The following is a 25610-nucleotide window of genomic DNA, read 5'->3' as shown; positions in this document are numbered from 1 at the left end:
AGAAGATTGAAAAAGGTGATTTATCATGTGGAGAAGCAACAAATAAAAGCTTGTCTGTCTTAAATTATATCCTGCTTTAGTTCCATATTTTGAAAGAACAATCGGTGAACAACTGGATTATTGGTATATTGAAGATAATTATTATTTACTAGCAAAATACCCGCGCTTCGCAGCGGAGAAGTAGTGTGTTAAATAAGTTATGAAAAAGAAAAGGAAACATTTTAAAAATAACGTAACATGATTGTCAATGTAATTGTTTTGTGACTGTTATGAGTGTTGCTGTAATCAAGGATTTGATTATTATTATTTCTTTTAATCAGGTTCGTATTTGGAGAACATGTGTTCAAGTTACATTCTGTGTTTTTCAACCGTTGTAAAGATAACAGGTTTCATTCACTGAAGTGTTCACTACCCTAATCACTAGTCGTGAATCTAAGATGTTTAACAGGCATTCCCGGTATTGACTTGTGGATTTGCCTGCGAATATTTAGTGACAGCGTGTCTATGAACTTGTGGAATTGCCTGCAAGTATTTAGCGACAGCGTGTCTATTAACTTGTGGATTTTTCTGCGAGTATTTGGATTGCTGCTGTCATAATCAGTTTGAGTTTCATGATTTGTTTCAATTACGTTAGTATTTGCAGGACTTATGTTGACGTTACATTCGGCATCTGTCACGTGTTGTAAGCATACAACCGCCTTCATCGATAACTTCACATCGTAATAAATGAACAATAAAACAGCGGAGAAGCCGTGTATTAAATAAAAAGGCTGCAGTTATCAGCAGGGAGCCGTGAATACCGTGGCGAAGCACAGAAGGGAATGAAGAGACCGGAGCGACGGACGGCCTTATATGGGCAGGCAGTCAATTACGTGAGAGGCGTGGGGATGGGGTACACAATATAGGCAGGCAGCCAACTACGTGGGAGGTGTGATGATGGGGCACGCAACTCCGTCTCACACGGCGACCGAGCTGCAGGCTATGGACGTATATATGTACGTAAATAGGATTCAATTATGACCGTTGCGCATAGAATTTCGAAATGAAACCTGCTTAACTTTTGTAAGCAACCTGTAAGGAACGAGCCTGCAAAATTTCAGCCTTCTACCTACACGGGAAGTTGGAGAATTAGTGATGAGTCAGTGAGTGAGTGAGTGAGTGAGTGAGGGCTTTGCCTTTTATTAGTATAGATTAAGGCACAAAGCAGTGCATATAAAGAAGTACAGCAAAACTGCTTTTTTATTGCTGACCAAGCTGGTGTATATTAACTAATTCATGTCAATGTTCTGGTCATTGTAGCTTGTATATTAGCCACCCAGTACTAAAACTGAAAATTAGGCAGTGCCATGCCACATTCTGCTTTAGGTCTTTGTAGAGTCACCTTTTGAATGCACGGATGTCTCAAATTCCACATAAAAAGGTTATAATTGAGTGTGATTTCCTAAATAATAATTTTTAAATATATATAGGGATGCTCTGAAATAGAAGTTTGAGAATGATGTTCATTTGTGACAAAGACATGTGAGACAAAGGGTTAACATCTTGTTTGATTTGTTTTTTTTCCAATGCTGATACCAAAATTGTGTTGATAAAGAGCTTTATAATTACTTGTGATGTTTAGCCCTAGATATTTAAACTGGTCTAATAAAATGAATGAATAAACGTCCAGTCTAGTATGGTGAGCTATAAAGTTCACTGAAAAAAGCACACTTTTATTTAAATTGATTTTGAGTCCAGGTTAACTTTTGAAATTCTGCAAGTGCATTACGGACTAGTGGTAAAAGACGTTTATGGGTCGATTATATACAGCATCATATCACCTGCATAAAGTAATCTTTTCTGTTCAGGTCCTTCTCCGATAACCCCCTTTATCTCTAATATATGTTGAGAACGAATGGCCAATGTTGATTGCAAAAAGCAAAGGTGATAGACGGCACCCTTGTTGAGTCCCACGTTCTAGTCTGAAGTAATTTGTGATCATGCTGGGAATACACACTGAGGCTTCTAGACTGGTATAAAGTAATGTTATCTATGCACACATACTTGCCAAACCTGCCTAATACTACAAATAGTGTTACATTACTCTGTATTTTAGCTTTACCATATTACAATCAGGAATGCAATTTGCCACATACACATCTACCTTCAAATGCAAGTGTGAAAAGGGCCAAAAACAGACAGTTCTAAATTTCAGATCCATCCATCCATTCATTTTCTAAACTGACTTATCCAGAGCAGGTTCATGGGGGAAGCTGAAGTCTATCACAGCAAGCATCAAGTGCACGGCGGGAGCAGTCCTTGGATGCCAGTTAATCACAGACTGAACACATCATAACTGAATGTGCATTACTTTTTGAATGGACAATGGGAAGGTCTTCAGCCCAGACTTGAAATGTTGAGATTCTCGGCCAGTGGCTGAACTGATCATGTGACTGCTGCATGATTCATATTACCAAGCAACAGTCAGACATGGAAAGAGTCAAAGATGAAAGTGAAAGGAGGAGGAATCCATTTTGACAGAGGGAATGTCAAGAATTGATGCAGTATTAATAGTCTCATACAGTATACGTGCAATGAATGATAGACTTTTTTGAGGTTTGATTCTGTGTAAAAAGTTCCAGTGCTATCCTGTTTTTTATTTCTTCTCAGGGTCAGAAATAGACTCCTATCCATCCATTTTTAACTCACTCATTCCTACATAATTTCACTGTGGAGTCATTTTATGTAATGGAGCTTTCTCAAATACACTTAATCCGGGTTACAATGACTGGAGACAATCCTAGATGGAGTGCTAGTCCATCGCCAAAGATCACTAATGCATACATCTGTGCTAATACATGCAGGCTAGTTTAGAGTTGGAAATTTTTTTTAAAAACCTACATAGACACAGGGAAAAACATGTAAAGTTGGCATAGGCCCAGATATAATTCATGACCGTGGATTTGTAAAGAAGCAGTGCTTATCACTACACAAACATGCTGTCTCACACATGCTCTGCTGTTTAAATTATGATTAGTTTATACATTATCTCCTCTGGTATGTTTAAATAAATAATATATTCTACAGTATAGATGGGAGGTTCTCTGCTCATATAGTCATTAAAGAGATTTCCTACATTGGAAGCAGGCAAACTTGAAATGTTTTGAAGCAGTGTTTCAGAACCATACTGGTTTTCATCAAAACTGTCCACTTATATCACTTAAGTCTAAAAGCTCAATTTTGTTCTTAAAATTTGTATTTTTTATAATCCTCTCTTTCTTTTTAACCCCTGTTAACAAGTTGTGAGCTACCTTGTCCTCCTTTAATTTAGAAATGATCAAACAACATATACTTGACACCAAAGATGTTCAAGTGCACCATTTGATACACTGTTGTCTTTGCCCTGTGCTGATGATTAGTGCCACACCTTCCTTAAATGCCACCATCCCTTCCCCTATTGCAAAATCCTGTTTACATCTTTCATTATTCGGGGATGTAAGCCAGGGGTCACTATGGTAATCTCCCATCATTCTACTATTTTCCACTTCAATCTCTTACATTATCTTTATTCAAAACCTTTTACACTTTCCCAGTTCTATTCTTTAACTTATATTTGTTGATTCAGGGATCCTGTGTTTGGAGGAAAGTTTTTCCATCTGAAACCAGTCTTCCTGTGCTGGGTCAGGATGCATCACTTTTCTTGGCAACAACCTGTTCAAGATGGGGAACTATTTGTGGATAGAAAGAAGATCACTCATGCACACATTCACACATGGTCAATTTACAGTTGACAATAAGCCTGAAAAGAATCGTTTAACTTTCTGGGAGTAAAACTGCAACTTGAGAACATTTAGAAAAAATACCAGGAATCAACTTGCCATATCAAACTGCTGCTCAGAGACCAGAAAAGTGAGTGCCTGCTGAATTGTGCTTGCTTTTTGTTTCCTTATATAAAACCTGCTTGGTCCAGTCAAGTGTCTTGGGTGGCACTGTGAAATGTATAATAATGAAGAGTGGACTAGAATAAACATGTGCAAAAAAAAAATGGATGGATAAAATACAGTAAGTCAAAGATTTCAGCTGTACAGGACTACCAGAGGTACAGGACACTGTTTTCTACTATCTTTATTATTGTAAACTACCTAAGTTGCCTGTTGATGCCCTGCAATAAAATACATTTAAAAATATTTGATATCTCTTGCCATATGGGTACCCTTGGCATGCCTTTTCTCTGTATCCTTGTGTCTCAACCCCTCTTGCCCACCGCTTCCTCTCTCAATCACATTCCCATAAAGCCTGCTATGAGGTGCCTCGCTTGACCACCTGTAAACTTTTCAACTTCCATTAGTGATAGATGGGCTTCCATTATTCATATTGTTGTGAATGCTTCAATTTTGGGCTGGCCCTAGAGTATATGTCACCCCTAGACCATGTCATTTAATAGTGCCTCCTGAGAAATTTGCATCTTTAATTTTACAAAAAATATTACAGTGGATCCAAATCACTGACGGTACTGTGTTGTTGGAACCTTGTTCCCTTTGCAAAATGCAATTACTTTTACATGTATTAGCTGAGAGGGGATGGGATTACCAGGGAGGCAGGACTGCATTGATATTTCTATTATTATTATATGGCATCTAGGAACAAGGGGAGCTCCATTGAAGTTATTATCACTTTGCTCTTTGTATTAGTTGGCCTCTAAGAGAGATGGGGGGTCCCTACTGGAGATCAGACAGCATCCATATTAGTATAGGATAACAATGCGTGTTCCCTTGAAGTTATTTGACACGATACAGTGACTTTCGATCAAAGAGTGAGAGTGGGGGAGCTTGGATATTTGTTGGCACTGCCCCCCGAAACCCCCAAGTTATGGCGCTCCAGGCCGGTACCAACGCAGCCTTAGCTTAGAGGTGGTCCTGTTTCCCATCTTTAAAGAAGTTTCTCGTTTTTATTTAGCAAACCAGTGTTGTTCTGTACATTATTTGCTTTGTTGTCATTGACATGCTCCGTTTTTAACTATTTTTATTTTTAAATATAAATGATCACAATTGGGAATTGAACTTCATACCCTTAACATGCTGTGTCATCACTTCTACCACTGAGCCACTAATGCCAAACTGATTGATTATATTTCTCAGAGGGACCAGACACACATACAGACAACTGTGTTTATTATATTGTGGATACAAAATGTACTGACTCTACTCAGACTACAACCCTGAAGCTCTCAAAATAAGATGATCAGTTAAGCGGGATCTGAAGTCGCAGAGTTAACAGTCTGACTACTCTCTCTCTCTCTCTCTCTCTATATAACTCCCACCCTCCCCGTCATCCAGCACACCGGCAGCTCTCCCAGTTGACCCCGGGCTTACTGTAAATCCCACCCCGCCACCTCCGCCCCCGGCAGGCAGACTCAGCTGTCATAGTCGTGTACAGTAAGATGACGTCTCGCTGTGTCACATGATCCGCCACTTACAGTAAGAACCCAATATGGCAGCAACAGCAGGAGCTCCTGCACTGTAACTACAGCAACATTTCCACAAATACGAGCACAGGAGACGCCGATCAGCCTAACTACCGGCATGAGGGAGAAACAGAGGAAAAAGAAGGGCAGGACCTGGGCAGAGGCAGCCAAAACGGTAAGGCTGGGGTCGGGTTCCGCGTGCGTTTATTTATTTACTTGTTTGTTTTTTCTTTGCTGCTTTTCTTGTTGCGGTTCTCTCGTCATGTTTCGCTGCGCCGCCGGTCTTTCCTCAGTGCAGCTGTCGACTTGGTCACCTGCGCGTGCGACCAAAGGTGGTGTCGTGCGTCAGCCAAGCCAGGCGGGCCTCGTCGCAGCAGGGGGCTCAGGCCACGGAAGCGCTCTCTCGAAACTCCGGGACTGACAGTCTGGGCGGCCGGAGTTCCCGTTGAGTGTTGGCAGGACACTTTGACTTGGTGGAGGAGGTGAGCCGTGCCGACTTCAGTCCTGGTCGCACTGAGCGCGCCGCCTCGCGTTAAATTGTGCACTTTAAGTATGTAACCTCCAGCCAGGAGTTGGCAGCGCAGGGCATTCTGTAGCTCAGTGAGGAACCAAACGGTTCTAACAATCCGGAATATAATCGGTAGTGAGCCTAGGGCCGTGCCAGCTGTCGTGTGCCAGCACAATGAAGGCGAGCAACAGGTTGCGTGCGACCTCTTCTATTCATCTGGAAAGGAGTCAGCCAGTGCCGCACTTTGCACACGCCGGGGGGCATCACTCTTGCCAAGGTTCTGACCGGCGAGCAGACTTGCGCCGGAGGTTTCGTTTTACCTGACTTTATTTATCAAGAATGCATAACTGTAGAGGGCAGTAATTGCTACAGTACGTTGAATAACCTGAGCTTTCTTAAGTGAATTTAGTACGATTTCCATTTAGCCATCCATTTTTCCGAACCTACTTAACAAATACTGAAGTGGCGAGGCACTGGGACGCGAAGCAGGAACTAACTCAGGACGATAGTCTATGCTGGGCGTAATGCCGATTTGAAGAGTTTTTAAAGTACGGCGTATCAAACATGTATTAATATAGACAATTGCCTTTTCATTTTTACATTGAATTCCAGTTAGCGCAAGTGATCTCCCGATCGGTCACGTCTCTCCTGGCTTTTTGGTGACGTTATGGCCACGCCCATTTCGCTCTACCTGAGTCTGTTTTTCCTTGTGTTTACAATGAGCTGTGAGGGAGCCACCTCGTGTCCACTTATATAGCATTTTTAGCCTGATCCACGTAAACCTTTTATAAACTGTATCCCATTAGCTATATAATATAATAAGTGTCCATAACAGTAGTTATAGTAGTTCTAGCTTCTTGTTGTTATAGAATAATACATACAAAGTTGTAAGCTACAACCAGGGAAGGACATAAGAAGGAGGGCTTGAACCATTGTTAAGGTCCCACCTAAGTGTTCTGAGAGAACCATGGGAAAACTAATGTGTTGTATCAACTAATACACAATATTATTATGAGGATTGTCTTAAACCTTAATAGGCACTTCACAAAGACAGAAAGGAGTGCAAGATAATGCAACAGAGGTATGAAAAGTAGTGAAAAAATAGAAATGGCACCATAATTTGAGTGACGGAGAGAAAGTATGCAATGTCAGTGCTCAGAATGACACTTGATTTACATCAGAGCACATTAAGCCATGTCAAATATTGAAAACAATGAGAGTTTGCTTCATTTCAGATGTCAATTTATTAAGAAAGAAAGAGAGAGAGATAAGGAGAGATGTGTGAAAATATTTAAGACCATTATGTTGGCACCAAGTCATTTTCAGCAGTTAAAGTAGGAAGGAAACAATGGAAAATATTAAAATAAAAACACATCAGCAGGTTTAGTTTTTCACCAGTTTACAGATACTGGCAGTTTTTTTTTTTAAGCAGTCAATAAACAACATGTTGTTCAAAGTAGATGGCACAGCCATTGCAGGAGATGCAGTCTGTATCACTTCAGTGTCGAGTGGCCCTTTCACAGTGTTGTGATTTGTTAACAACGGAATTATGCTCCAGCTTTTAGGTGTGCAGAATGATTTTATTATCAAGAAGGCTTTCTCACTACTGTACAAAGTGACAGCCTAAGTTGTTAAAAAAATGCAAACATCTGACAGGTAAGCGGAAATATTATTCACTCGTGATCCACATCCAGGATGGTCTATAAGGTGTATCCAAGGTTTTCTTAATGAGCACATTTCAACGTAAGACTTTTAGATTATTATACAGCATACAATAAGTACAAAGAAAGCCAGTAGTTGAGGCATAACATACATTGGACCACATAAGCTTATTTACAGTTACAGCTAAGCTAACATGTTGTATTCTCTGCTTATTAACAGACTGAAATTCTTTAAGAGATCATCTGTACATGATACATCTGTCTTGCACCCTGGAGATTAGTGAACTGAGCTTTGAATTTTGTCCAGAGTTACACCAGGCACATTCAGAAGTGGTATCAGAGTTTACATTTATGCAAAATCGTCACATTTGTATGCTTCACTCTAACTAGAATGCTACCACTATCCACTGCTGAACAACTATCATTAGCATGGCAAATCACTTTTTCCTTCACATGCCTTTCTTTCCAACCACCTGTATTAAGCTGTCCTACTGCCATCAAATTCTGGAGACGTGTAAACATGAGGATGATGGTGTGCATGTGACTAGTGGCGTATGGATTATCTTTATCTTGGGTTTAACAGTAAAGAGGACCCGGTCGATTGGTCAGTATAGTGGCAGAAATGTTTCTTTTGAAAAACCTGCAACAAATAAAATGTTTCCTAATTCTTAAGTAATTTTGAGGCCCTTCAGGTGGGCTGAAGCCCGGGTTACTGTCTGCAAAATTCTGGCCGTGTGTACAACTATCAACTAATATACAGTTAGCTCCATAATAAGTATTTGGACAGTGCTAAAGTTATTAGCTTTTTACCAAAACATTATAGAATTCTAGCTCTATAATTAGTAGGGCCTGAAAGTGCAGACTGTCTGCTTTAACCTGAGGGTACTTACACCTAAATAGGGTAAATGGTTTAGAAATTGTAGAACTTTATATGTCATCACCTGCTTCTCAAATGACCAAACGTAAATGGATAAGTGAATTATGAGCTGTTCTATGGCCAGGTGTAAATAATGTTGTCATTTTAATTAACAATAAAGCAGTTAAAAGGTCTGAAGTTGAAGTGTGGAATTTACATTTGGAAGCTAATGCTGTGAACTCTCGATGTGAGGTCCAAAGAGCTGTCAATGCACGTAAAGTGGGCCATCATTGGGCTGAGAAAATGAAACAAACCTATCAGAGATAAAGTAGATAGTCTAGGAGTGGCAAAATCAACAATTTGGAGAGCTCAGCGACATCAGAAGGCCTGGACAACTATGAAACACCCCGTTATGGATGATTGCAGAAATTGTTCCTTGGTGAAGCAAAAACCTCATTTACAACGTCTAGCCAAGTCATGAACACTGTCCTGGAAGTAGGCATTTCGTTGTCAAATCTATAAAGAACAGAAAACTTCATGAAAATAAAAACGGAGGGTTTAACAACAAGGTGCACACCATTGGTAGGCCTCAAGAATAGTAAGGCCTGATCACACTTTGCCTGAAAGCATCTGAAAAAACCTTCCCAGTCCAGAAACAATATTCTTTGAACATGTGAAACTAAGATCAAAATACATCAGAATGATGGGAAGAAAAGAGTATGGAGATGGGAAAGAATGGCTCATGATCAGCAGCATACCACATCATATTTGAGATATGGTATGGGGATTGTTAAGGCATGTCTGCCAGTGGAACTGGGTGACTAGTGGTTATAGATGACTAGCTGTTCCCCATGGCACTGCCCGTATAGTAGTGAAACAGGACAGTGAGGAGGGTCCAGCCCGGCTCCCCACTCCTGACGTTATGCTTCCCCCTCCCTTCGGCCCATAGCTTCTGTTTTTGGATTAGCGTGAAAATATTGGTCCTGTAAGTGAATGATGAAGTAGCAAAATCAACTGGAATGTTCAAGCAAAAGACAGAAAAAAACCCAATCTAAATCCGTTAAGTAGTTCATTAAAAGCAGTCAGACGTTGGATTTTATACAGATAGAGATATGACTGCCTATAAAAGTGGCAGGATTTATTCTAGTGTATAGGACTATGCTATCTGCTAAGATTAAGCCAAATTCTGCAAAACTGATAGGGTGGCGCTTCACAGTAGGGATGGACAAGGACTTAAAATATACTGCAAAAGCAACCTAAGCAGTTTTCAAGGCATAAAACTGGAATATTCATCAATGGCTAAGTATGTTACTTGACCTTTACCCAAGTGAACATTCATTTCGCTTGCTGAAGACAAATCTAAAGGCAGAAAGACCAACAAACAAGGGGCAAATGAAGATGGCTGCATCAAAGGCACAGCAAAGCATTACTAGGGAGGAAACTCAGCATTTGGCGATGTCCATGGGTTACAGACTTTAGGCAGTTATTTGCTGCAAAGGACTTTCAACCAAGTATTTAAAGAATGATTATTATACTTATGATGAAATTGTCCCATTACTTTTGTGCCAATGAAAATGGGTGAACTACTGTATGTATAAAAATGACTTTCATTCCTTAATAGCTCAAATGATATTTTTGTTAAACCCATTTAATTAAAGCCGAAAGACTATGCTTTAATCACATCTTGATTGCTTCATTTCAAATCCATTGTGGTGATGTACAGAGCTGAATTTATGAAAATTGTGTCACTATCCATATATTAATAGCTATTACTGTAGATTATGGAAAAGCATTACCACGTGTTTAAAAATGTGCCCTGTGCAAGATCGCAACAGATGCTTACATTAATTAAGCTCTTAATTTGAAATATTGCTATGTACTACACTTAGAAATAATAATCCTGCATCATTTTTACACTGGTATTTGCATATAATTTTCAAATGTAGTCCCTAGCAATTATCAGAGTTACCATGTGCAAACATTGAAGACACAATCTTTGTTAGTGCTGAGAGTCAAAGGTGTACTATTATCTTTCACAGTTTGATTTTGTTATATGATGCCTTTAAAAAGCAAAGTTTATGGAGCCTACTCATTTCTTCTGCAATTCACATTGCTTCCCCATCCTGTCTGTTTTTGTCCTCCCACAGAATCTAAACCAGACAGGTTCATTAGTTAGGTAAATATTCTACTAATACATACTGGTGTGGAATGACTTAATTGGTCAAATTCTACATCTGTATACATGTAGGATTCTGTCACAACATGGTAAAATGTTTGTGATCCACTTATTATTGTTCCACATTGTTTTACCTAGTGCAGGGGTCCTCAATCCCAGTCCTGGAGAGCCGCAGTGGCTACAGGTTTTTGTTCTGACCTGGTTGCTTAATTAGAAAGCAATTCTTGCCAATAAAGCACTAACAAGCTATGAAATTAAATTAACTCTGCTATGTCAGGTCATTCTCATATCCTAGATTTTCTTTCCCTTTCTATCATGCAAGTGATTTGAAGGCTAAAATGGATGAGTAATTCTCAGTCCTTCACTTTTTTCTCTTCATTTTTCTTCCAAGTATTTAATTAAACCCAATAGTGCAGATAAATACACACAGGTGTAAATGTAAATAAGCTAAATGGAAAAATGCTGCTCTCTCTTGTCATTTGCATGTTATTGATAATAAGGAGCAATTAAAATAGCTGTTTAAGACAAAATTAAGCAATAAGGGCTCAAAATCACTAAAGTGAAGCAGAAGTGTTACTTTAGCAATAAGTGCTTTTTATTAAGCAACTGGGTTGGAGCAAAACCTGCAGCCACTGCGGCTCTCCAGGACCGTGATTGAGGACCCCTGACCTAGTGTGAAGGACAGCCGGGTCCCATGCCCGACAGGGACGCCCCTGCTGCTTATATTCCGGGGGAGCCACCATGAGCACTCCAGTACCTCCCCTGGGACGCTTGGTGGCAGCCTCCATGGCTGACGGTGATTCCCCAACCACCCGCAGGGCTCCATGGGAGATGGAGTCCTCCACAGCCTGGTTGGGGGCTCGAGTGGTGGTGGCTGGCCCTTTTTATAACCCACCCAGAAGTGTTCCAGGTGCTTGACCACCTGGTCCTAATTGCACCTCCGGGTGGGGCTGAAGATTCGTCCAGCCAGGCTGCTGAGTCCATGCAGCTCCCCCTGGCGGCCATCCGAGCCCCCAACCAGGCTGTGGAGGACTCCATCTCCCATGGAGCCCTGCGGGTGGTTGGGGAATCACCGTCAGCCATGGAGGCTGCCACCAAGCATCCCGGGGGAGGTACTGGAGTGCCCATGGTGGCTCCCCCGGAATATAAGCAGCAGGGGCGTCCCTGCCGGGCATGGGACCCGGCTGTCCTTCACACTAGACAGTATAATGTCATTTGTAAATAAAACACCTGTGTGCTGTTTCAATAACTATAGCTGTGAAAGTATCTTGAGAGATTCATTTCTATCTTTCTGTCTAGGGTGCACTTGAACCTGTACCGGTTTGCCTGTAGAAAAGAGAATGCGGAGGATGATGTAGTGTTGTAATAATAATAATTCATTTTATTTATTAGATACTTTACATTAGTAGTAAATTTCAAAGTGCTACATAAAAATATTTAACAAAGACAAAACAAGATAAAAACAGAGATAAAACAACAATAAATATTGGCATTCTTGTTAATATGCTTTCCTAAATAAAAAAGTCTTTAGCTGTTTTTTAAAACAGCCCACAATCTGTTGTGTTCTTAGGCTCTCTGGTAGGGCATTCCAGAGCCGTGGAGCAGCGACTGCAAAGGCTCAGTCACCCATTGTACGAAGTTTGGTTATAGGGGGCGAAGGCGATAGGTATTTGTAAAACGGAGGTTTCTTGTAGTAGATTATAATATAAGGAGTTCCTTTAAGATATTGTGGAGCATTTCCACGTTCACAGTACAGTTTAGCGTTTACAATTGCTTGGTAGATTTGTTGGATCATCCTTCCTGAAAACCGCTGTACTTTTGGTACAGTTATCCATCACAAAAATTTTGATAAATGAATTGACATTGTTATCAATCAATATCCTTCTGTTATCTGTTGGATATTCTTTCTTATAGGAAGCAGGAGGTGCGCTTGGCGTATATTATCTGAAATTTATTATCTGTCCCTCATCCTCACCTTATGTGCCCTACGTACCCTTGTCTTATGACTTCTGTGTTTATTCTTTGTTCTCTCATGAATGTATTTTACTTTGGGATTATGTTAGAATGGTGGGCAGTGATAGCGCTGCTGCCTCGCAGTAAGGAGACCCGGGTTCGCTTCCTGGGTCCTCCCTGCGCGGGGTTTGCATGTTCTCCCCGTGTCTGCGTGGTTTTCCTCCGAGTACTCCGGTTTCCTCCCACAGTCCAAAGACATGCAGGTTAGGTGCATTGGCGATCCGAAATTGTCCCTAGTGTGTGCTTGGTGTGTATGTGTGTGTGTGCTCTGTGGTGGGCTGGCACCCTGCATGGGATTTGTTTCCTGCCTTACCCACTGTGTTGGCTGGGATTGGCTCCTTGTGACCCTGTAGTTTGGATATAGTGGGTTGGATAATGGATGGATTATGTTAGAATGGTAACATTTGCTTAGGATTCCACTGTTGGGCTCATGAAGAGTTTTGATGAGTACATAGTCTGGAATGAGGTAACTGAAAAGGTGAATTGGTGTAGACAAAATAACTTTGAACTAAATTCCAATAAAATAAAAGGCCTCGTTGTGGACTATTAGTGAAGCAAAATAGCACATTCATCTTTATATGTCAACACCTACATTTTAGAAGTAGCTTACATTTTCACATTCCTGCACACAACCTTTATCAGCATTCTAAGAAGACAGGCCAACACATCTATTGTGGAATCTTTTTTTTTTTTTTTTCTTCAGAAGAAAAATTTAAACCTATGTGAAACATTCAGATATTTTAGGATGTAAAAAAAAAAAACACTTGTTAGCTAACTTAACGTTTTGGAATAATCAGCTGTTAAGGCATTGAAGTGGAGCAAATATAATAAGCAAGGGTCTGTGGTACAGCAGGTACATGAGCAGACATCCGTACTTTGAGTCCTACCTGTGTCAAACTAACCAAAGATTAGGTGGCTTGATGAATTCTAACAGGACGGTGCTCCGGTGTTAAACTGGGAGAGACAGATTGCAAGACAACTAACAGGATATGTTAAATATTTCCGTATCCTCTTTTACAGGTATTATTTATAACATTTAGTCTTAACTGTATTATTTATTGACCAAATGTTTTCTCAAGCAGTCATTCCTACCTGCTTCTCTTTGTGGCCAGAATATGTTGGCAAGTTCTTGGAAATATAAAATATTTTATGTTAGAGATTCAGCTCTCTCTGCCTTGTATTTTATTTTGTTTTGTGTTTATTTACATTTGTAAGTTGCCTTGCCTTTCAGGTTGCAAAGCCTTTTATATTCCCAGTACAAGCTTAAATACTTTTATATGAGTATATAAATTAAGGTAATGCTGTACACTCACCAGACACTTTATTAGGTACCCTTTGCTAGTGCTGAGTTGGACCCCCTTTTGCCTTTATTTTTCATGACATAGATTGAGTAAGGTGCTGGGAACATTACACAGGGATTTTGGTCCATATTGACATGATCGCATCACACAATTGTTGCAGATTTTTCAACTGCTCAACCATTATGCAAGTCTCACATTCCCCAACATCCCAAAGGTACTCTATAGGATTGAGATCTGGTGATTGTGGAGGCCATTTCAGTACAGTGAACTCTTCATCATGTTCAAGGAACCAGTTTGAGATGATTTGAGTTTTGAAACATGGCACGTTATCCTGCTGGAAGTAGCTGTCAGAAGATGGGTACACTGTAGTCATAAAGAGACGGACATGGTCAGCAACAATACTCGGGTAGGCTGTGGCATTTAAATGATGCTCATTGGTACTAAGGGGCCCAGACTGTGCCAAGAAAATATCCCCCACACCATTACACCACCATCACCACTCTGAACAGTTTATACCAGGCAGGATGATCCATACTTTCATACTTTTGGCGCCATGTTCGGACACTACCATCCAAATGTTGCAGCAGAAATCGAGACTCATCAGACTAGGCAATGTTTTTCCAATCTTCTTTTGTTCAATTTAGGTTGTAGCCTCTGTTGCCTGTTTCTTAACTTACAGGAGTGGCACCCAGTGTTGTCTCCTGCTGCTGTTGACCATCCACCTCAAGGTTTGATGTGTTGTGCATTCACAGATGCTCTTCTGCATACTCCGGTTGTATCAAGTGGTTATTACAGATATTGTTGCCTTTCTGTCAGCTCAAACCAATCTGGCCATTCTACTCTGGCATCAACAAGGCATTTTCACCCAGAGAATTGCCACACAATGGATGTTCTCCCTTTTTTAGACCATCCTTTGTAACCCTAGAGACGGTAGTGTGTGAAAATTAAAGTAGATCAGCAGTTTCAGAAATACAGTATTCAGAGCAGCCTGTCTGGCACCAACAACTATGCCAAGTTCAACGTCAATTAAATTCCCTTTCTTCCCCATTCTAATGCTTGATTTGAATTTCAACAGGTTGTATTGACAATGTCTATATAGCTAAATGCATTGGACTGCTACCATGTCATTCAGTGATTAGACATTTACGTTAGCAAGCAGTTGAAGAGGTTTACTTAGTAAAGCGGCCTGTGAGCGTATATGTAAATGTTAAGTATAGCAGCTTATCACAATATCATACTGATCAGTGATTAATGTATTTGGCTCGTTAGGACATAAATTTGTTATCTGATGGTCCAGTCAATGCTCTGTTTACCCACAGTAGCGGACAGCCAGGACTGTTACCTGGTCAGGACACCTCCATAAAGGAAGGAATGTGGGAGAGAACAGACACAGGGCATTATTTCCCCTTGAGCGCTAGATATTAGTGTTCCAGGCTTTAGCAGTGCCTCTGATTCCCCCAGGGCTTCATTGGAGTTGGAGTTTGGTACATCCCCTGTTGGGTTCTGTGGGTGCCCCGGGGGGTGCTGCAGGGATAGTGGAGTCCTACTTTGTTGGGCGTCTGCCTCACCTGGAAAAGCTTCCAGCTGGCTATCGCATGTCACCAGAAATACTCGCAGATCCTCAATAAAAGAGATTGCACTGCCTTGTCCAAGAGAGTTGGAGGTGGGAGTGGAGAGAGGTAAGACTTGAGTGGGAGAGTAGCAGTGCGGTGTAGGGAGGAGATTCAGAAAGAAGAAGAAACAACCTTGCTGTTGTTTAGTACAATATATTTTGTAATAAAACCAGTTTATTTGAACACGGGACTGTGTTTGTGTTTGGGGTTTGGGGCTCTGTGGTGCCCCCTAGCCTTCACACCACCTTCTGTCTGGTTGATTGCCTAGATGTATTAACATTTTGAGTCTCTTGCACTCCATACACTCATGGTATTTTGTTAAGTTGGTTGTTGGTGAGCTGTTGAGAAATTATTATTATATTATACTAGCAGAATACCCGCGCTTCGCAGCGGAGAAGTAGTGTGTTAAAGAAGTTATGAAAAAGAAAAGCAAACATTTTAAAAATAACGTAAGATGATTGTTAATGTAATTGTTTTGTCATTGATATGAGTGTTGTTGTCATATCTATCTATTTATATATATATATATATATATATATATATATATATATATATATATAGATATGACAACAATATATATATACACACAGACACATATATAAACATATATATACATATAAACATATATATATATATATACACATCTATACACATATATATACAGTTATATATATATATATATATACATATACACACATACATATATATACATATACATATATATACACATACTGTATATATACACACACACATATATACATACTGTATATACAACATATACATATCTACATATATACTGTATATACACATATATATACAAATCTACATATATATCTACATATATATATATATTAGGTGGGACTCGATTAAAAAATTAATCCAATTAATTAGAGGCTGTGTAAGAATTAATCTTGATTAATCGTATGTAATCGACACGTAAATTTGCCCCAAATCGCAAATGTTTTTTTTTTATTTAAAACGGTTTTAGTGGGCGACAGAATCAAATAATAGACATGGACATGAATATTGTAAACTGAAGCTGTTTTAATTTCTGAAAAAAAAGCTTTTAAACTGCATTTGAATTCAAAACAGAAACAAAAATATCATCCCTGGTTAAAATTGGGCAGACTTAAAAATAAAGTGGTAGTTTAAGTACTTTAAGTACATTTTCAGAATAGTATTGTCTTTAAATAATAATAACCAAAATTTCACCATAAAGTGCAGTTTTTCTTCTTAAAAAAATAAGTCAGAAACATAAAAGGTAATTTGACCAGCTTACTCTTTAAACTCTGAGTAACATTAGCCAAAATTATTTTGTACATTAGGCTAAAACAGTGTGATCATTGAACATTTTGTAATTAGATGTATTTAGAATTACTAACGGTCACGGAAGTCCAATGATCCCCAGTAAGAGCCACAAAGTCCGCTTTCTGTAATGCATCTAATTTTGCTTGCTTTTCAGTGTGCACAAAACCATGCTTTTATCAAGGCTTCTCGGGTAGTCGAAATGATCAGTCGTAGGAACGCGCTTTATTCCGACTCTAACATTTTTGTAGCTGTGATGTGTGCATCAGTGTAATGGATGTACCAGGAAATCATGCATTGACAAAAGTTCCCGTTTGCTTGGAATTGAAAGTGTGATTAAATGCGTTATTTTTTAACGCGTTATGGAGTACATGCATCGAAGCTTCTCAACTGTGCTTGTGCTAAGAAAGGGAAAATTTTAAAAATAACGTAACATGATTCTGCTTAACCTAATATTTTTCATACGTCCCAAACCAAGGAGATGGGAAGGTAAAATGAATCGGTAGCGCGCATACATAGTCAGTACATCCCTCTCGAATCGAACCTCGAATGTCGGCGTTAGAGGCGAAGACTCTACAATTGTGCCACCGCTTGTCTATGCTAAAGTATATATTGTAGATCGGGCTATAGATATACATTTATATATATACCCGTGTATCGCAGTGGAGAAGTAGAAGTTATGAAAAAGAAAAGGGAACATTTTAAAAATAACGTAACATGATTGTCAATATACAGTAATTGTTTTGTGAGTGTTATTGAATGTTGCTGTCATCAAGGATTTGATTATCATTATTTCTTTCAATCAGGCTCGTATTTGTATGATGTGTTCAAGTTACATTCCGTGTTTGTCAATCGTTGTAAAGATAAGAGGTTTCATTCATCGATTAGTTCCTTACTGCATCAATAAACAGCTCGTCTTCCTTTTTATCTGTGATGTGACAAACTGCATGCACGGGTTTTTTTTTTACGCTGTCTTCCTTTAGCGGGACATTGACTTTTTCCACCGTGTGCTTTGTTTCCACAGTAGCTGCATTTATGAATATGCTTATCAGACGCTTCATATTTTTTGCTGCCTTTTCAATTGTGTAATTCGGTTTTGTTCAGCTCTTTGGAACTGTTGCTTTTATCTGTGCACTGCATCAGTTCACGTGAGCCACTCGGTGTACTTGCATCGAAGGTTCCCAGCTGTGCTGGTGCCATCTCGTGCTATGTCCATAGCTTTATTTAATGTTACCTTAGTCCTGGCACTTAAAACTTTCTCTGGCAGTTTCGCTGAGTTTGTGTCAAACACCACCCTGACCATCTCATCTTCCTCTCCATAAGCACAGTCCTTCACCCGTGAATATTTACCCGTGGCAGTTTGCTATTGGATTGCCGCTGACGGATGGCCTTATATGGGCAGGCACTAAATTACAAACGCCAGCGGCAGCCTGTCTATGAACTTAATTTAAAGTGTAGGTTTACATCGTGCTTTGTTTCCGAAGTAGCAGAACTCGCTTCTTATTGTTTCGCTGCCTTCTCAATTATATAATGCATGTTTTCTTGAGCGCTTTTTTGAGGTCTTCCTGGTTTTCTATGTACTGCGTGATTACGTGGGAGGCGTGATGATGTCACACGAAACTCCGCCCCCACGGCGTTGAAGCTCATCTCCATTACAGTAAATGGAGAAAAACTGCTTCCAGTTATGACCATTACGCGTAGAATTTCGATATAAAACCTGTCCAACTTTTGTAAGGAAGCTGTAAGGAATGAACCTGCCAAATTTCAGCCTTCCACCCACACGGGAAGTTGGAGAATTAGTGATGAGTGAGTGAGTGAGTGAGTGAGTGAGTGAGTGAGTGAGGGCTTTGCCTTTTATTAGTATAGATTACTGTATATTGCTGTTGGTATTGCATGAGTTTCAAAATATTTCAGGCAACTGGTGGTGTTATGGTAATAAAATGCTTATTATGTGAAAGATTTACAGAAAACCATATGGCACAAGTAGTGGTCCACAAAGGGTTTGTTCCTAGTTCATCCTTCCTTCCATGGCACAGGTCTGCTGCCTAATAAAGCATGCTTCCCTCATTCTTGTTCAGTGGCTTGGATGATCCTGTGAAAATCCTTTTTGGGCTGACATTAAAGCCCAGACAAAAGTGGAACCACTTACTGTGTCCACAAGACTCTTGCTGATACAAAGGCAATGAGGAACTTGAAGAAATGCTTATGGTAACACAAACAGAAATGAACTTGACTTGCTACTCTAAAGGAATTTAGTTGTAATTCATTGATGTTTATAGTGGGCAGCACAGTGGTGCAGTGGTAGTGCTGCTGCCTTGCAGTAAGGAGACCTGGGTTTGCTTCCCGGGTCCTCCCTGCGTGGAGTATACATGTTCTCCCCGTGTCTGCATGGGTTTCCTCCCACAGTCCGAAAACATGCAGGTTAGATGCATTGGCGATCCTAAATTGTCTCTAGTGTGTGCTTAGGGTGTACAGAATGTGTGTGCCCTGCGGTGGGCTGGCACCCTGCCTGGGATTTGTTCCTGCCTTGCGCCCTGTGCTGGCTGGGATTGGCTCCAGCAGACCCCTGTGACCCTGTGTTAGGATATAGTGGGTTGGAAAATGACTGACTGATTTTTATAGTTTTTCTTGAACTTACAGACCCTGGTAAAGTACATTTTAATAATTTGGATTAATTTTGTAATTGAAAAGAAAAAGTGAAATACATGTACTACTTAAAGCCCTTGATTTACATCTTGCAGCCTTGCAGAAGAAAATAAGCTACAATTTACAAAAGGTCTGTCATAAATCTTGTAATCGTAATGTGTTTCTGAGGCAGTTATTCTGGGCAAAAACATAAATAGCATTGAAAATGGCATAATGCAGGGTGGGCAGAGCAGTGAAATACCAGTTTTTATTAGTAACTTGCTATAGAACTGATAGCCATACAAAAATCACATATTCAGTTTTTTTTAAATACCTAAGACTTATTAACTTATTCCAAATATTGTTCTCTTTAACAAATATATTATGTGCCTTTTGTAAGCTTCTGTAGATTTCCTAGATAAAGAGTTTGAAGGAGGTTGTAATTGTGGAAACTTGAGTGCAAGTTTCTCAGAATAATGTAGAGTATATGAGGTGTTCTAAGAATGGGAAATGGATGTAGAAAAGTGAAGGGATGAAGGCCAGCAAGTGATAGGTGCCAAGAGAAGCCAAGAGTTTACTGAAAAAATGAGCGATTCATTTAGAATGAATGCCTTTGAAACAGAGCAGAAAACAAACGTAAGTTAAAAGTTTGTGGTACCGGATAGGAAAGTATAATTTCAGTTGTGTCGGCACTCAATGAAAATGGTCCAGCCATAATGGCAATACAAAATCAATGTTATCAAGGGACAGGCTATTTTAAGAACTGCAACCACACTTTATTTTCCGTAAGTTCAAAAGCACACAAATATAACTAAGAAAGATAGCAAACTCCTCACAGTGTGTAGAATTAAAGATCACCAGAATATAAGGTGAAAGTGAATGGAGAGACAGTTATGTAGAAAACCATGATAACAGTGAAAATTTAAGAAATACTTTTGATTGTGGGTTGTACGCCATTTTGTAAAATTGTAACCAGGGTATTTTTGTAGTGGAAAATCAATTTTGGTGGGTAATCGTGGATGATATGAATTGAGGTTCATTCAGGCTGGAATAAAATTCTTTCAGATGACTAAACCCGTCTTTCTTGCCAGTCTGTGTTGAATTTTGCATTAGTTATTGACATGGACTGGAGCTTGTATTTGTATCAGAATTTTTACTATAGATGTAAGTAGTGCTTATCAGTAAGTCTTTTTCATTGTATTTTCTCATTTATAATAATACTGTTAGCAATTCAGTTTTATTCTTTATTGGATACACAGGTTTATAAATTGATAGATGATACATTTTAGGTCATAGTTTTCTTAAAATCTAAAATGTATTATCCATAATAATAAGCATAAAACTAAATTAGTTATGTTTTTTATCTTTTACATTCCTGCTATATTTCTTTAAGTGTTATTTTTTAAAAACTTTTGCTGCAATTAGCCATTTATATAGGTCTTTGTAGCCAAACGTCTTGAGAAAAACATGCATTTTGTGTTAAAATTTATATTCAAATGAAAGAAATTAAAATTTTCTGTGAAATTATAATTATGAATTGTTATCATCTACTTTAAGATTTATTTATGCAACCCAACTTAGGCTTTCAAAAAATAACTGACTCCTCCATCTAACATGTATTCTGTTTTGTAGTTATAAGGTGTAAGGTTGTGTATAATAATCACTATACATGTTGTGCTAAGCACACAAATAATATAATTTTTAATTTTCTTATCAACCGATTTAAATGTGATTTATTTTTCCTTTTGGTCAAAAGACTATTAATGTTAAGAGTCCAACCATAGCTCTTTACACAGGTAGACGTGCAATATAAAAAAATATTTAAATTCAGTAGTTTGCCTTATTTACTGTTCATTTACATTTATTTGCATAGCAGACACTTTTATCCAAAGAGATCTAAAAATGAACATCTGTAATGCCTGTCCTGAGATCAGTTGCACAAGTTACTAAGACAGAGAGTGATGATCGATACAGAAAGCATTTCTACCATGAGGTGGGACTGTCCAGTTTATAGTGATTCAGAGACATTTGGAAAGAGCATTATGTTGTTGCTTTCCATTTTTACGTGTTGAGGCCCATTATTTCGGCCATTACTCAGAGTGTGTAAACTCTTGATTTTTTTCCCTTGCATAGTTTGTCCTAAAGAATATTTTTTCATTCAGAAGTAGAAACCATAGTGGTTTTGAGCATCATGACTCTGTTGTGATAAGTAGCTGTCCTGATGACCCTGCTTGTAAGTGCAGCTTACATCTTATCTAGTAAGGGTTTGTTTTTTTAGGTGCAATATCGGAATTAAACTACTGTCTGAGGCTGAGTGCAGGTTTGTAAACTAGAGAACCTCTGATTTTTCAGCTGAGTTAGTATCCTATATCTGAAATTTGGTAACATTTAGACTTGTTTACAAGATATATTTTATGAAGCAAGTATATGGTCACCTGAATCAATAACGAAAAATGTCCATTACATTGTTTGCTGTGTTATGGCTGTTATGTTATGGTGTGTTGATGTCCTGTTAATGATAACAACAACATAGATATTTGCTCCAATAATAGTTTATGTTTTTGATCTCTGTATTATAAGAAGGGCATATTAGTGCCTGGAGAATATCAGACCAAATTCCTCAGTGTTTTACACGTCACAGCATGTGGAAAGACAGGGAACTGTTATCTTTAGTGTAAACAAGAAACTAGGAGCAAACTCTGGAGATGTGTTTCAAGTTACGATGAGAATGAGCAAGATTGGCATCTGATATTACTTTAAAATATGTTCAGTGATGACATGCGGTCACCGATTAACTAGCTAGGAGTAAATTTCAATGGTCATTTTTATAAATGTTAGAAAGTGTTTCTTTACACAAAGAACAGGTTATCTGTAAGTATTTCTAAAAGTAATACCTAGTTGCTTGTATTAGCTGTGTTACGTTAAATATCTTGTTCATGTTGGACCTTTGTTATATTTGAATGTGTTTTATACAAGTCACAACCTGATGAATTATTATACAATAAAACCTTGATTATCCATCACTCAATCAACTGTCAATCCCCATTAAGTGTCAGCGCAAAATAAATAAATAACTAAAACATTGTGCATGCCAGCTACTACTGCTGTGCAGTACACTTTGAGCTTTGCATACTGGAACAACTTTCCTTTGTCCTAGCGCATAGTGTTCTTCCCCAGCACCACAGTGTCAGTTACATACCTTCAGTTTTAATAGGAATTCGTAACTTTTTTTCTCTTTTATTATAATTAATCTACTATACATTGTCATGGCTGAATAAATGTATGTGTGTGATGTTGGAATTGTCAGAAAAATTAGGGTTTAAGGTTGTTATTATAATTATTAAACATTTATGAAATGGCGAAAGTATTTCAAGTATTGCTTCAATTTACAGAGTAGGAAGAACAGTGAACTATATAAAGCGTGGTGCTGACAAAATTGAAAAATGTGTCGAAAATGGAAACCAACGACGGTAATGTTATTCTGTATTAATGTTAAAGTTCTTCTGTATTGTAATTTTCTTTTTAAATTCTGTTATATTATGGTATATATTGTGACATGCAAGCAGCTTGTGATGCGCTGTATGGGAGCAGAAAGGGTGGAATGAATACTTTAAGTAATGGGACTGAATGAAAGGCTTTTGTTCTGTAAGGGCTGACACGCCTTTTGGGAGATGAGTGATAGTAGAAGTTAGGAGAAAAAGGAAGGTGCACTGTCAGGAGACAATTTAATGTAAAAAAAATGTAACTGTCAAGAGAGAAACTGATTGGTAGGGAAAGCTTTCTTTCATTGTTTTGGAGGTGTTCTCCATAACCCAGATAATAGCGTATAAGACAAGGCACTGTTAATTACGAAACAAAGATTCCAAGTAAAACATAGAAAACTGCAGTACCTTAGAGTTGTATTTGCTTATTATGCTGGTCATTACAATATTATATGAATTAATTAATTTTGTTAAATTTATATTATAATATGTTTAATAAAGTTTTGTTTTGTAAATACGACTATTCACTGAACTGTATCCGTCTTTTCTCTTATCCGTCATGGCCCCTTGACAAGATAATCGAGGTTTTATTGTAAATTTATTTTGCAACTTACTTATATATTTTGTATCGGATGGCAATTAACTTTAAATAAAGCTTCTAAATCACAGCAGGAATCAAACCCTGCCAGCAAACCTTGCCCTTTTGAAGTCTAGTAGGGTTAAGCTTTATAATCACATATACCATGAAATTTGTCTTCTCAGTTACATCCACATAGAAATGAAGAAAAAGCATGTAATGACAACCAATTAAAATTTTGCAAAGTTAAATCGTTTTAAATCATTTAAAAATAAACATTTGGTAATGTCTTACAACTCTTGACAGTCTGCACACTGCAATTTTTGCTATCTATGATGTAATGCAACTGTCTAGAAAACCTGCAGAGGTAAGGACATTATTTATTTGATTGAAATTTGGAAGGTTATCATAAAGTCTTGAGAGACAATAATTGGTATTTAGTAGTCCCCTTCAGTAGGAATTTATAGTGCAGTACGATAAAAGAAAAAATTGCATAACATATTCTTTTAACAACAAGATTTGCTTTCTAATTGAGAAATTGGTTGGAAGGAATTCCTGCCTAGGCCATTGTTTTCAGGGTTTTTGGGGAACCTGAGCCAATACTGACAGCACTGCACAAAATGCATGATCTTACTCCCGGTACACTTCAGAAGACAATAATCCATGGTTCCCTGCTTTGCCTTTGTAATGTGGAAGGAAAAAGGAGTGCCTGAAACAGAAATACAAGAGGAGTGTCAAAGCAGGGAATTGAACCGAGGTCCTTAGTGCTGTAGGGCAAAGTGCTAACCATTACACCAATGAGCAGCTTTTCTTTGTTTATGGGTTTTCTAATTAAAAATGCATGCTTTTTATTGTTTTTTTAATACACGTTGTGTGAAACATGTGCCTCAAAAGTATACAGTAGAAGTTTTTTTTTTCTTCAGATATTTTTATATGTTGCATTTTGGGTGTTTTTTTTTTTTAAACTTCATGTTTCCCTGTTAGACTTGTCTTCGTGTGTCTGGGTTTTTAATTTGAAACAGTTTATTTTGGTAAGAAACGTTTACAGTAACTGTGTACCATTATAATTATAAACATTTTATTTTCTCATTAAGTGTGCATATAGTTTTGCTGTTTCACAAGATGACATTAAACTTGTAGTTAATGTTTTTTTTGTTCTCCTCTAAGCTTTATTTTCTAAATATAAGGCTTCTCCTTTAGCTTGCAGTGTCTGGCAGAAATTTCCAGTGCAGAAGGATTTTACAAGAAATATGATATGAGTGTATATTGTGGGACATTTACTATAGTACTGAAGATGCTGAAAGAAATATAATTAACACATGGTGAAACAGTCAATAGATTGAACTGTGCAGCTGTAATTTTTTTTAATGCAGTATATGAAAATGAGGTACTTGTTAATAATACTGCAGATTGCTGAGACCTTTTAAGATGCATTACTTTTTAGAGGAATAATCTAATATTGACCTTTGTTTATATTCAGCACACTATACTTATGTAAAACATAAGTTAGCTTTGTTGTATACTGTGGAAAAAAGTCATGATCCAAAAATGTAATTTTGTAAGTGTGATTTATCAATTAGTGCAGCTTTATATACTGTGTTTTTTTGGTTATTTCTGTATTTATAGTAAAAATGTCTAGTGGTTTTATGACCATTGTTGACACAGTGATAAAGGTGGCTCTTGTGAATTGTCCAAGGAACTGAATAAACAAAGATCATACAGTCTCTAGAGGAAACTGGAGGATAAATAGAGGTATCTAGGCTACAGAAATAATGTTTAAATCAGTGTGTGATTTGTGTCTTTATTATACATATATAAGTATTTTTAAAACGACAAAACACCTTTATTCAAAGGAAAAACATTTCAGTGTTTTTATGTTTACGTCTCTTGTGTTGTGGAGTTGAAGTGTGAAATTCATATAATCAGCAAGTATAACCTTAAATTATTAAAGCTTTCTTGGCTTTTTTTTTATAAATATATAAATTCCCAAATATTAAAATATTTTCTTTTTTTATCCCCTTTTTCTGTGTACTTTGATCCCATTTTGAAT

At 38.2% G+C, this 25610-nt stretch overlaps 1 protein-coding gene and 1 long non-coding RNA gene across 2 annotated transcripts in view; one reads left to right on the top strand and one right to left on the bottom strand.

The window, feature by feature from the left end:
* The window catches only part of LOC120525995, a 38691-nt gene extending 32547 nt beyond the window's left edge, over positions 1 to 6144 (bottom strand). Inside the window, exon 1 of the long non-coding RNA XR_005633056.1 lies at positions 5660 to 6144. This is a non-coding gene — a long non-coding RNA (uncharacterized LOC120525995). The remainder of the gene's footprint in view (positions 1 to 5659) is intronic.
* The window catches only part of asxl2 (ASXL transcriptional regulator 2), a 291665-nt gene continuing 271471 nt past the window's right edge, over positions 5417 to 25610 (top strand). The window contains exon 1 of the mRNA XM_039748788.1: positions 5417 to 5618. Within this exon, the coding sequence (XP_039604722.1) occupies positions 5562 to 5618 (57 nt within the window). The 5' untranslated portion in view covers positions 5417 to 5561. The remainder of the gene's footprint in view (positions 5619 to 25610) is intronic.

The sequence above is a fragment of the Polypterus senegalus genome, chromosome 3 (genome assembly GCF_016835505.1).
Source record: "Polypterus senegalus isolate Bchr_013 chromosome 3, ASM1683550v1, whole genome shotgun sequence".
NCBI lineage: Eukaryota > Metazoa > Chordata > Cladistia > Polypteriformes > Polypteridae > Polypterus > Polypterus senegalus.
Note: the sequence above shows the minus strand (reverse complement) of the source record. Positions and strands in the feature narration are given on the sequence as shown.